Source organism: Panulirus ornatus, chromosome 1 (assembly GCF_036320965.1).
Source record: "Panulirus ornatus isolate Po-2019 chromosome 1, ASM3632096v1, whole genome shotgun sequence".
Lineage (NCBI taxonomy): Eukaryota > Metazoa > Arthropoda > Malacostraca > Decapoda > Palinuridae > Panulirus > Panulirus ornatus.
In genome coordinates, this window is record NC_092224.1 from 24,544,551 (window position 1) to 24,559,333 (window position 14,783).

General features: G+C 41.0%; 1 protein-coding gene across 1 annotated transcript in view; it reads right to left on the bottom strand.

The window, feature by feature from the left end:
- Positions 1 to 5,048, bottom strand: part of Ranbp16 (Ran-binding protein 16) — a 334,729-nt gene extending 329,681 nt beyond the window's left edge. The window contains exon 1 of the mRNA XM_071690784.1: positions 4,914 to 5,048. Coding sequence (XP_071546885.1) covers positions 4,914 to 4,928 — 15 coding nt within the window. The 5' untranslated portion in view covers positions 4,929 to 5,048. The remainder of the gene's footprint in view (positions 1 to 4,913) is intronic.
- Between the last annotated feature and the right edge of the window lie 9,735 nt (positions 5,049 to 14,783).

Sequence of the window (14,783 nt, forward strand, 5' to 3'; positions counted from 1 at the left end):
TACTGCATTATGCACTGAAACTAGAGCCTAACATTCTCAGCCAAGCCCCACACTCTATTTGATGTTTCTCCGACTGCTTCTCAGCCAAGCCCCACACTCTATTTGATGGTTTCCCCAACTGTTTCATATGAACTGGTTCAATTCAGTGATAGTATATCATGCCCATATGCTACATCAATCTAATTCATTCTATCCCATGAATGCCTCACACACTTCTGAACATGAAAGCAATAATAGTTCAAAGCTTCCTTCACTCTATCTCTCCATTTCCCTCTTGGACTTCCCCTCCCCCTTCTGAATCATAAGTCATCTTAGTCAGTATGTCTTCGTTCATCCTCTACATGAGTTTGAACCATTTCAACATATCATGACCAGCTCTCTAAATCAGAATGAACTTCCAACCACATCTCTCTCTTATGCTGTAATTCATTACACAATCAAGTTGCCTCTTATCACATACTGTCCAGGACATTTCACTCCCAAGTCTGCCCTCTTCCATTCTTTTGCACTCAGGGCCCAAGATTTACACCTATACAGCACTGCTGGGACTTACATAATTTCAAAAAAGCCATCTGTCTATATTTCTGATGCCTGTTCCCTTCTGTAACTCTCTCGATGGCCAGAACACTAGAATCTCCATAACTAGTGAACTCCAGCCTTTAGTGCCTCACCCTCAAAAGGCCACTGGCAGAGGGCAAGTCTAGTGCAGGGTTTGTCGAGGCTCCTACCTATTGTTCCTACTAACTCCTAATGAACACTCCCACCCAATGTTCCTAACAACTACTTCTACCTAATGTTTCAACCTAAAGCTCCTGCCTAAATGTTCCTATCCATAACTTCTACTTGTTGCTCCTATCATTTTGCCAAAAGGCAGGACTAGTAGAAAGCACTCACCACAGGAAAACCTAGAGTTATGAAGCATGAGCTGTGTGAGTTAAGTATTGTCAAGTATTATGTATGATGAGGAGAGATTGTATGTTTATGGACAGAGTGCCAGTAGTCCATGTGTGGGTGAGGAAGAAAGAAAAGACAGCTACCTGGGTCAGAGGAGTGCAACTTGACAACCACTTAAGTATTGGCTCACTACACAGCCATCACTAACCCTCCCGAAACCCAGGCAGGTAGCATTGGTAATATACCTCCCTGGTCATTGGCTGCCTACCAACTGCCTACCCTAATCACACAAACCTATTTCTATGATAACAAAGATTGCAAAATGGAGCTAAAGAAAATAAGAGGAAATACTCTTCCAGTACAAGCGGTAGATGAAAACAGCAAAGCTACAGAAAAGTATGAAAAAACTGTATGACAGTAAAGAACCTATGAATGATGGTGTCTCACAAGTGCAAAACTCACTCCACATATAATAGAAATAGGCAATTACACATTTTTTCTCAATGCTGTATCCATTTTCAAGATACCACTGTTGCAAAACTGGTAACCACTACAAATTATAACGAATCCCAAAATATAAACATTAAACCTTTCTTTCTTAAAACAAAGCAATTTCAAACTATCATTTTATACCTCTACTGCAAGTATAGTTTATGTAAGTTATAAAAGTCATGCCCTTATAATACACTCTTATCAGAGGAGCTACAAAGTGCAATTTCCTGTTGACATAAAACAAAGAAACTGCAATTTCTCTACACCACTGTTTTCTAAACAGGATATACCATTTCTTATTCTAATTCTTTCATACTAATCAGCTGTTATCATCCTTTTGAGCAGTGTACACATCTAAATTGGGTACTATATATCTTAAGCATCATACTCTCTGATGGTTGTTTAGTTTTTTCCCTTTATAATCAAAACAAATCTTAGTTTGATGTTATATATCATCTAACTTTAGAATTTAAAAACATTCAAAATGGAAAATATTCAAAATCGATACTCAAAACTTTTTTCCTTTGAGGAAATATTATTCATATCATTATACTTTGTCGCCATCTCCCACGTTAGCGAGGTAGCACAAGGAAACACACAAAAGAATGGCCTAACCCACCCACATACACATGTATATACATATACGTCCACACACACACATACACATACCTATACATCTCAACATATACATATATACATACATACACACACATATACATATATACACATGTACATAATTCATACTGTCTGCCTTCATTCATTCCCGTCGCCACCCCTCCACACGAAATGAAAACCCCCTCCCCCGCATGTGTGTGAGGTAGCGCTAGGAAAAGACAACAAAGGCCACATTCATTCACACTCAGTCTCTAGCTGTCATGTACAATGCACCAAAACCACAGCTCCCTTTCCACATCCAGGCCCCACAAAACTTTCCATAGTTTACCCCAGATGCTTCAAATGCCCTGGTTCAATCCATTGACAGCACGTCAACCCCGGTATACCACATCATTCCAATTTACTCTATTTCCTTTAAGGAAATATGTGCCTTTATTATGCTACAATCTACATTGTTAGGTAAAGTTCCAGTTTATGGGCACCATATATCAGTGAACTCCTTTTACTTATAAGTGATAAAGATCAATGGAGCATGATTTGGAGAGTTACATTTCTAACCTATATATAATCTTATCTTATTTATAATTACCCTAAGAAGAGTCACTAGGTCCCTTAATAAAATAATTAAGGGACACCATAGTCTTCCCAACCCTGACCTATGCAGCCAAAACATGGACATGAAGTGAGTCAAAGGTCAAGAATCCAGGCTGCAGAAATGAGCTATCTGAAAGGAGCATGTGGTATGACTAGATGGAATGAAAGAAGATATGAAGCGGTGTACAAGATATGTGGTATGGTAGGGAATGCAAAGGGAATGAATTGTGGAGTGGGTGAAGCATAATACTTTGAGGTGGTTTGGGCATATAGAAAGAATGCAAGACTGGGATTTTACAAGGTGAGTGTGTGATAGTACAATTAATGGGGTTGGTGTGAGAGTAAAACCACCAGTAACATGGGTAAATCGTGTGAAAGAATACTGGAGGGAGATAAATGGTGGAGGAAAGCGTGGAATGGTGTATGCAAGGGAGGCATGTAAGGACAGGATTAAGTGGAGAATCTTTTGCCATGGCCAACCCCTTAATGGGAGTTCCCAGATGGAATGGACGTCAGAGATATAGAGAGATAGATGAACTATCCTCAGACCAATCTTAATGAAACAATCCTGGTGTAACCTATAACCTATCTAAAGGCTCCTGCAACCCAAGGGTGCACTACTTACAGTAGCTGGGAGATGTAGACTTGATAGGCGAAAGAAGTTCTTTGACAAGACTGTACTCCCAACAATAAATGGGGTAGGCTATGAGGATCAAGGAAAGTGTCAGTGAAATGCATCTTGAAATCAGCAGTAACTATAAACCCTTATTAACTTTCCCTATCAACTGAAACTTGCCATATTTTTCAAGCCATTTGAAAAGTATGTAGATCTTATAGTGTCCACAAATTCAGTTGCAGGGAGCTTTTCTGTGTTTACTCCATACCCCCACAATAAAAGCAATAAAGTAGGAGAAAGCCGACAACAATGATGTTACTATATATATTTACTATGATAGTGAAAACTGGAAAATCTTGGCTTCGAAGTGGTCAGGCTAGGTTTTCATAAGTTCTGTTGATTTCTTTTAGCATCCACTTACATTTGCTTCATATGTATCTTGTTCATCATAGCCATCCTCATTCATTAAATCATAGTTTCTACGATAAACACAATATTCCACATTATGAGCCTCTATCTAAATAACTTCAAGTACGAGTTTACTCAGTATGTTTCTTTCAAATCCATAAGTTTTTTCTGGGATGGTCCTAACATCAATGCAGGCAGCTGAAGGATTCGTGACAAAATCATGTTATTACGAAACAAGAAATTAAATACTTACTAACTGAACTACAAAACTAACATATAACAGTTCTGAGCTTAGTAAACACAACTAATATCCTTTTAAAAATAAACTTACATCAAATGATCCAATCCCTAAAAATGCAGGGAATAAAAACAGAGTAGCACTTGACAAAATCATACATGTTTGAAGGATTATCATCATGTTCTATGACTTGATCCACAAATTTAGTCTACATATCTAGATAAATCATTATCAAACTAAGAACATGGACCAGATTTTGCTTCTCAAAGAAATGGCTGGCAATAAATGTGAAAACAATATACTGTAATGACGTCCCTCTACCTGGGGTCGAATTTTGATTAGAAACAATCACACTAGTTTAGGATCACTCAGTGAAGAGCCAAGTCTTGTGAGGTTGAGAGCCTTACGAACCACAGGCTTCAGCAAGTACCAACCCCACACACCAAACACAAGCCCCAACATGTACCAACCCCACTCAACAAAGGCGACCTACAGTCCACCTCTAAGCTTAAGCTACCTTACGATTGTTCCTTTCAAAGGGTTTTTTACTGTACAGTTGAACCGTACAACTACCAAACAAATATAAATCAATCACAAAGAAATATAACCTGCCATGGAATTATGATGACCATAGAATCCTATCGTCTCTTGCTGGATATGACAGACACAACTTGAAAATCAGAAAGCTTACACAGGGTAGTATCAACTTAATGGATTCGTGTCCCTTACATATAATAATATGGTTAAATAAAGTATCATATGTGGTATACATTTAAAGATGTCATTTTCTATTCTGCCGCCAAAGTTGTTCGTTTTGACTCCAAACAACATGCTGTCACGGGAAATGCTCATACAGACGAAGTTTAGTATCCAAATGATGAAATGAGTTACCTTCCTTTATCTTGATGTTTGACCACCTTTTCATTCACTAATGTTTTCATACTTGGGAGATAATATGTCATAAGAATGACGCTTTCTTGTGGTTGATTCATTATGACGCTCTTCATTCATAAAATTAAGTATATGAAAGAAAAATAAGATTGTTTTGATGCGTACCTGGTCCTCCGCCATGGTGGTGCTGCCATCTGTCGGGAGCGGGGGTGAGGGGTGAAGGGGGTTTGGGGTTGTCGCCCCCCCCCCTACCACCACCCCATTCCTCCTCTCCCCAGCCAGACACGCGGGGGGCGAGGGGGGGTCACGCAGAAAACATCGTCACACACCACACGTCACACCTACTTCACGTCACACCTACTTCATGGACCACAAAAATTATACATAACGCATTACACCACACACCAGACCTTACATTACACCACTCATTACACATAACACTTTTCACAAGACAAGTCACGTCACATATTACACGTCACATTACATACTATACATCGCAAACCACACGTTGCACCGCACGTTACACACATGCCAAATCACACGTCATACATCACGTGACATGTCAACAGGGTCAAGCAAGAATTGTGCTATCTGTGGATCTTTCTTAAATCTACCGGTAAGGTATCAGTATGCAGATATTATTCAGCTCGCCACGGAAGGATTTCATTCTCACTGACCAAACTGAGGGATTAAAGCTGAAGACTTCTAGGTGACTACAAATGTGAGGGATGAGAATGGAATGAAGAAACACTGGTAACATCCTACGCTGTGTTGCTCTCGACTGGGAAGCGTGGCTGCTGCGCCACCGGTGTAATTCAGGCACAAGAATAGGAAAAAGAGATGAGGTTAAATCTTACTAAACTGCAGGAAACATGATTCATTGTCTGATCTCATGATCCTGCAACAGATTTTAAAAGACGTTGCTGAAGTCCCGTGGTTTTGCTGCATGATGGAGGAGGAAGTACCAAGGTCTCGTGGCTGTGTGCAGGAGGGAGGAGGCCTTGTCAAGGTCTTACGGTTGTGCTACAGGAAGAGGGATTTGTTTTGTCATGAGTAAGATGATTTGTTGCGTTGTGCTACAGGGGAAGCAGGACTCATTGGTGAAGTCCTGTGACTACACTGCAGGAGGGGGGGGGGGGGGACGCGTTGCGTTGTCCTGAAGGAGGGAGAACACTCTGAAGAGGTCCTGTGACTATGCTGCAGGAGGGACGAGGCGTTGTGTTGTGCTGCAGGAAGAAAACACTGGTGAGGTCCTATGACTAAGCTTGCAGGAGAGAGGAGGCATCGCTGAATTCCTTTGATGTCGCTGCTGCATGAGGAAAGAGGTACTGCAGAAGTTATATGGTGCTCCAGGAGGGATGAGGCCTGCTGGCTCAAGACATGTTCAACGGTGTGTCCATCTTTGCCCTTATAAATATTGGCCTGTCTTTCCATGCAATGCTCAATCTAACCAGGACGTTTGGCTCCCTTTCTCTCCCTGTGCTACTCTCCAGCTCCCAAAGTTCCATCAATGGTCATGTCTACTACCAGTTATCTGAAATACTCCACTTGTTCCAAGTTCACTCCGTCCAAACTGACACTAAACTCAACAAAACTCTCCTCCCTGTCAAACCTCATGACGTTACTTTAATTCACATGAACTCTTAACTTTCTCCTGCAACACATTTCCAAACTTAGACACCAACTTCTAGTTTTTTTTTTTTCACTTAAATCTGCCACCAGGACTGTGTCATCTGCAAACAAGTGACTCACCTCCTAGGTCTCCCCCCAAACCCCTCATACACTGGACCCGTCCTTCTCTCCTAGACCATGGCATTTACCTCCCTCACCATCCGATCCATAAACAGATTAAACAGCCATAGTAAAATCACACACCATTGATGCTGACCTACTTACACATTAGAGCACTTACAGTCCTCCCTTCCAACTCGCACACAAGCCTTACCCTCTCGATGAAAACTTTTCAATACTTCTAGTAACTTTCTTTCTACACCACTTTCCACTTTTCACCTTCCACAACGAATTTCCAGTAACCGTATCATGTGCTCTTCAAATCCAAAAGTGCCACATACAAATCCTTTAACATCCCATCCATAAACTGATTAAACAGCCATAATGGCATTACATGTCCACATATCCTTGATGCAGAAGGGAAAGGGAGTGCAAGTGTTTGAGAAGGCGAGGCCATTAAGCAACAGTTGGAAGAGTTCGCTTGGTTCCAGTCTTAGGGATGAGCTGCATCGAGGTAAGCTTCCAAAATGAAGAGAGAGTTTGAATTTTCAGACAGAGACCAAATAAGACAGCAAGGTTCGGAACTGACTCGGAGGGACAATTTCTCAGGACTAAAAGTGATATGCCATCGGGGCCATGAAAATACATGAGATGGAACAGTTCAGCACGATGTAATAAGGACAGATCAGATGCACGATCATCCAAAATTGAGTTAATGGAATAGAAGTACCTAAAACAGCGGCTCTATCAGTTGGAGAGTTAGCTATAGGTTGATTAGGTTGGAAGAAAGGAATACAGGTTGAATCGCAAAAGTTACTGGAGATGCTTCTGGTTAAGGGCCAGATAGATGTGCTGGTAGAAGTCCAACCAGCACGCTTTTCAAAGGGTGCGCTTGGCTTTGTGAAGAACAGCTGTGCAGTGATTCCATGAAGAAATGAAAGCGGAGTGGGATTCAAGGGAAGGGGAGAGTTTCATAGCCTGATACGACAAGCATCAGATCAGGTGTCATCATATGAATAAGGGTAGGGGGGGGGGGTGACAGTCAGGGATGTGCGTGCCTCATGGAGGGAGGCAGCCGGGGAGGGGGGGGGGAGAGGAAGATTTAGTGAAGGGTATGTAACATTCCGTCCTAGCCAAGTCAACCTCCGATATACGTTCAACACGATATGAGGCATCCCGGCCATACCCCTTCCCAGGGCAAGTCGGGAAAGACGCCGATCAGGAACGTCTGCCCAGCTCACAAAATGTCAAAGTTGACGTTTCGAAAGGGGGGGAGGGGGAAGAGGATGGTCTTACCCAATCAAACGATATAGAAATAACGTTGTAGTCGGAGGACCCTGTGGGGGCAAAAACAGTATATGTTCAGAAATGATAAAAACGTACAGTGTGTTGGAGTAGTGGTGATGACGGTTGGGAACTCGTGTTAGGTGTTAAAGTAATTTGCTTCATTTTGTAAAGGAGGGAAAGAGAAAGGGCCTTTGCTCCACCGAGATCTTCTAGGACAGAAATGAACCATCTCATGTAGAGTATCTTAAAAGTCCTTCCATAAAAGAACTCAGCAAGTGGATGTGAAGAGAGCGATACTGTGTGGCAGGATGTCAAATAGTTGAAGAGTTGCACACAATATGAGGAGATGAGGTGGTGTTGGGCGGATATATAAAACATACAAGCGAGCTTATAAAGTGCAGAAAGTTTTGACACAGATGGCTTCAAAAGTTGGGATATTCAAGATCCACGAGGCGAGCAAAGGGTACAAACACCATTCTTGGAGCGGAAAGGACGGTAGGAATAAAAGATCTGATGGTGTAAGAGAAGAAGCAGTCTTAGACAGCTGGGTTTCAGAGATGATCATCGGAAGAAATGAAGAGATGATGTTCTACAGAGAACGTTAGTTTTGAGACTACGAATGTTGTGGAAATGAACAGAGAATGTGCCAGGCCTATGAGCTGTGCTTGGTTACGTGACGTCAGTCAAGGGGGCCATCAGAATTATAAACCCATCCTCGACCAGTACTGCCATTCCAATGCGGCACCGGAAGATCCTGTGAAAGATGCACTGCCGTAATTATGGATATAAAAGGGAAGAAAATTAGAACATAGAGCGATGAGTTGTGTGAATCAGGTGTTGTCAAGCGCTGTTTGAGATGCAGAGGGTGATTCTATTCTTTTGCCATTAACGTACGTGTAGGTGAGCCAGGGAGAAATGATGTCTGCTTGGGTCAGGGAGGGGAACAGCACAGTCCTGGGCCACCGGGTCACCATCACTAACCCTCCCGACAACAAAGCGATAGCGCTTGGTCGGTGGCTCCTTGCCACGTACTACGATCACAGGTTTGAGGCTATAATATGTCCAACATGGAATGAGAGAAGAGGTAGGAGTGAGGGTGACTTGAACCCAACCTTTAAGTTTTTCAGCCAGTGTGATGACGTCAACAATGAACTTTGAGAAAGACAAGGATACAACATACAGAGGCCATGATATGAAATAAAGCAAAGACCTTGTTATTTAATATATAAAAAAAAAAGATTCTCATAAGACAATAGTGTGGATGAGTGGAATAAATTAAGCAATGAAACTGTAATTGTGGACAGCATATAGAAGTTTAAAAAGTTGTATGATGGAGGAGAAAATTCAAGAGGTTTCACCCCACGAGAGTAGAATTTCTTCCCCATATGGTACTACTAACAAGTAATCACACACACACACACACATGCTCTCGCACAACAGAATGTAAATTCTAACAAAATGAGAAAGGAAGTCACGGAAAAGGTGCTTGAGGACCTCCAGGTTAGCGATGGTAAACAGCTGGTGGATGAGTGTTTAAAGAGTTGTTAGTGGAGATATCAAAGTGTACAAAGATGGATGATGAGAGACTGCATGAGACCAGTCGTGAGCAGCTGAGTGACACAACAAACACTAAAATCTAACTGTTGTCAGAGCTCGAGGGAAACAGACCGGTCGTGACAATTGGTACAGAAGAACAATGAATCCAGGGGGATGAGTTACAAGGGGAGGGAGTTAATGGATATTCGAGGAGGATGAGCATTCCGTCCTTGGCTCCTGCTTCCTCTTTTAGAGATTGAAATACAAGAAGGGGAAGGTTTCCGGCTGCCTGAGGCATCACGAAAGGAGCTGAACACAGAAAATTTCCTGGAGATCTGGGAGATGCTATAATGGACAGACAAGGATTTTCCTAACGGTTGCATTACAGTTGGTGGACGGGGTGAAGCGATAAAGTCATCGTAAAATAGTGCCACCTTGCGCATTAGAGAGCCAGAGGTATCAACAGAACATAATCCATATTGAAAATGATGTTAAAAGCCGATGGGTTTGCAGAAAATTGTAAAGAACCTGAATGTGAGGAGCACAGGGGTAATGTTACGACAGACATCATGAATATACCTGAGATTAAGGTACAGTTGAGAAAGTACTCAGTAATGAAACCTAATTGCACGTACTTTATCCATCAGATATGTACAATATCAAGGAAAGAGAAAATGGAGAAAGGAATGGACTGGACCTTCCGCGAGTCGAACTACTGTACAAAATTCCACAGAGTAATGGCAGATGATGAACCCTTCACTCGGCTTGTTCTGGGCAAAATTGTGATTGACAAACGGCTTCACATCACTGGTAACAAATTATTCAGGGCCAAAAGAGCTGGAAGAGAGAGAGAGAGAGAGAGAGAGAGAGAGAGAGAGAGAGAGAGAGAGAGAGAGAGAGAGAGAGAGAGAGAGAGAGAGAGAGATTGGAGTAACAATAAGGAAGGCACAGGAAACATCGTAGTTTGTCATGCAGAGTGGCGGACAAGAGACCCCCAGATTCGGGATGACATTAACTGCAGGGATATCGGCCAAACCAACACGTACTCGGAAGGTAGTAACAGCACAAGGTGGTCCCGTTTGTGGAGTTTCTAAAAAAAAAAAAAAAATGCCGGATTATTAGAGTTCAACACAATCAAAGACGCCGCCATACCGGCAGACTGAATTTAGTCCCTATATTTCGTGGTCTTGTAATCGAGTGTTTCATCCATGGAGCTCCAGTTGGTGTAAGAGACCATGTAGTCTTCGCAATGAAACGCACCATTAACAAAGTGCTGGTGCATAAGAAAAAGAACCAAACCAGTTGAAGGAAATCCACTGAAGAGAACTACATAGGAATGTATAGGTTCTAGAAAAATACAGAATGGAAGATTTCATCTCAAGACATGAGAATTGAACATTACTGAAACAATATATGAACTCTACTACATAGTGTTAGGAGGCAGGCACCAACAGTAAGGCATGGAGAGAAAAGAACAACAAAAATGTGTAACTACTGGATACGAGAATATCTGCAAGAATGTGAAAGTAGACACCACTGAGAAAAAGATCCAGACAACAAAGTAGCTGCTAGAGTGTTCGAAAGATATGATTACATGAAGATAATATAATAGGAACAAGAGGTATGATAAATGAAAGATTCACCCTAAACTCCCTCAGAATTCAGTAGGCAAGGAGTTCCTGACACAGACGAATCTATACATCAGGAGCAGAATGCTAAATTTAGAATATTTATCGAAGAAGACTTAGAACTTCCAGCACTACCGGACTGAGGAGGGGAGTTTATACCCTAGAAAGCAATGATGTCAAAAGTCTGGACGGAAGAAAGTTCATAAAGGAACTGGCCTCGCGAGAGCTTCACAGACCGATTAGAATACCACAAACTGTGTTTAGTGGGTGTATGGAAACCCTCGATTTGCCGCTAGCGGGTGTTGAAGGTCATGCTGAAGTAACGTTATGCTTTAGTGGAATGAAGGACAGTAACTGTAGTGTTGATAAAGAAATAACCTTGGACTGCAGACGGGTTTCTAATTAGATATAATCTGCAGACTACAGGGTGTTGGTCCGCCGATAAAGGCAGGTCTACAGTGTACAAATTACTGGCCTACTGGTTACAGAGCACTAACCTGCAGGCTAAAGACTTTGGTATGTAGATACAAGCTACTGGCCTACAGACTACTAAAATCCAGGCTGCAGATTACTAGCATGCAGGCTGCAAGCTACTGGTCTGCCAGCCACTGGAGGAGAGAACCATGAAACACACGGGATGCTGGCTACCGTCCTGCAAATATGTTGAGAGAAAATGTGCGTAACAAACCTCTTGAAGTGAGACGGATGGTTATGACTGTATATTATTGGACTGGTAGAGAATGTTCCAATACTGTTCCTCCCAGAAAATTGAAAACGGTTTGGAATTTCACTCTGGGAAGGGATACCGGAAGGAAGACTGCAAGACTGAACAGCCGCCCTCAAAAGCTAATGTAAGTCATTGTTTACCCTCAAGGTAATCGTCTCCTGAAAAAGAGAAGCTCAGATTTTAATGATTTCTATAGTAGTTATAGATCTTCAATAGTTATCCTGTTCTCAGTTAATTTTCCACTGACTGATGAAGTATTCCGGAATTTGGACACCTGAGGCATCATACACTTTGTAAATACATCCTCTGAATCTAAAGGAATGTACTGACGACACTGATATGTATATGTATATATGTATATATCGTTGGGACTACAGTATCTTCAAAAATACCCGTATTCGTCCTCCCAGAAAGCGACCTCTCTTTCCACACATTCCATAGTCTTTGGCCCTTTCACCAACCCTTTGACTCTCTGCCACTGGGATTGTGGATAAGCATTTGTTTTACCTGAGTTTTTACTCTGTTCCTGTTCGTTATGGCTTTATTTTGGTTAAGCCTCTAAGAGTACTTTCAAAGGGTTCCATTTTCCTTTAAGATTCCTGAATGTGGGCGGGGGTCACATTCGTAAATCTCAATAATCTAAGGTTGGTCAGAACTTTTGGGGCTACACATCAAACCTGTCCTTATATCCTTACCTGTTGCGTCCATTTCAAGTTTCCTTCATCACCAACGTACATCCCCGTCAAATGACCCACGACTGTCAAATCTTCCCCAGCATTCTAACACTGGTGTATTTTGTGAAGGATTGATGGTTGTAAAGCCCTGAGCGCCGCTTATCATGCCTTATCAACCACTGAAAACACGGCCAGAGTTCATCCTTTAGAAATGCTATTCCCGAGTTGCTTCTTCCATGCCTCACAGAGTTCGTTGTTTTCCAAGTAGCAAAATGCAGGCCTCGCCCGGGAGAAAACACCTTGTGTTGATTAATCTACCACCTCGCTCCTTACTATTCACCGTTCAGTTTCTTAAAATCACTGGACAAAATCGTTATTTTGCTGATTAGTCGGCACCGATAGATCAAAGTTTATTTTGCCGACTAGTTTATAGTCATAATTTTTCTTACGTCATTTCTGGGTTACACTGAAGTAGGGTTGGGACAGGTGCGGAGACTTTCGATTGGAGGATGAAAAAGGTTAATTATTTCAATAATATGATTTTTAACACTGTTGTAACCAAAGTGGCAACATCTCTTCACATCAAAATTGTTATTTACATGGAATTAAACGTTTAAAAAAAATAATCTATAACAAAAAGTTGAATAATAAAACAGTTGATACTGATAATGAGGAAATCAAGGAAAATACAGTAGGTGGTAAAATATGACCCACCGGTACTTATTTAAAACCACCACCACAGATAAGAGCAAATAACATCAGCAAGACTTCCTCTTTTTTTCAAAGAAACATGAGAACACACAATGTAGCAAAGAGGAAGCGTTTACATCCTGTACAGACTCCTCAATGCCTTTGTGACGTATCGTGTTTGGGTCATTAAAGCTATTAAGATTCAAGTTATTACCATTTGACATAAACCTGAACTCTGGAATCTTCAGGTGTCCAAGATATTTCTCACATAATGTACATACCTTCTGTATGGTTTTTAACAGTCTGAGGAAGAAGTCTTCTACCGAACTGAAAATTATCTTGAGGGAGCTTAGCCGGTTATCTATCTTCGACTGGCAGTTATCACTTAAAACTAATTACATATAAGCTGCATCTGCTCACCTGCATACTTTACTAGGCTTGTCCTGAAATCATATGGGCAATTAATCCTTAGCTGAAAGTGTTGATGGCATGGATGTAACATTATACTGTAAGCTTAAACTTGGAGCAACAGTGGGTCGCTGCGACCCAATGTGCTCCAAACTATTATTTATGTATCACCCAAACAAAATATTTGTATTCTTGTAAGGTTTCTTCAAAGAAAATGGTGAATCTGTTGACAAAACGATTTCAAATACCATTGACGGTCTGTTGAAAGTAGTGCGTTTCTGTGATTTGTTTCATTCTTGTATGAGTTTTGGCATGCTTATGATACCATAGACTTGCTAAGCAGTTGTGCAGACACGTTAATGACAAGACAAAATTAAAAAAAAAAATACTGTTACTCATGACGTGCCAATGACATTGCATGTTAGAAGATTTTTTTTCCATACTTGAGTTAACACGGCCGACATGGTCATTCTTGCCGAAATTGCAAAGCCCCTATATAATCATACTAACGGACGCTCTGTGTAATTAATTTGCTCAATAACATAAACAGATTTATGCTTATTGAAGCTAAATTACTTTTCCCTAAACATCGACATTGGTTTTAGATATCGTTATTCAGTTGTGCAAAGGTAAAGTAGTGTATGAAGATTAAGACGACCAATGCAAGGGTGATTTGAATATCTTATTCTATTTTATGAAACGACAAAGACGTCGTTAGGGAAAATGAAGTGTTCGTTACCGTAAACGAGGAAGAATATTTTTCTAAGTCATCAGAAGCATAAAAGCTTCATTTGGCCTCAATTTACCATTAATATCTACCTTGTATTTGATATAATTTGAAAATTAGGTGATTGTTATGGTCGCCATACCCAAACCTTGAAGCCCTTTGTGTATGTTCATGTAGACACAAACGGATTTCATTGCATACACGACTGTATGAATTAACGCAAGACGAAAGTAAACGAAAAGGTATGACGTAACGCACTACAAAGTGCTATATTTCAGCTACAGTAATCACATTTGGGGCAAATTTCGGTACTTAGTTCGAGTTAGGTGAAGTATAGACATGTTCTATTCCCATACCCAAAATTTCTGTCTCGTCGTCGAAATATAACATCTTGATTCCTCATCCTTGCGTACCAAGGTGTATTACAAGATATAATCCGTTAGTGTCGTCTACACGAACGTAAACAACGCCTTGTAAATGATAACAATAAAGACATAAATTAGATATGAAAAATATCATAAATATCGGCAGCGAGAGAAGGTTTAGTGCGTTTTTTTTTTTCCTTTTACAAAATTCTTTCATATTTACATAAATTGTCTTTACACATTTGATTTGATCCCAGTCACT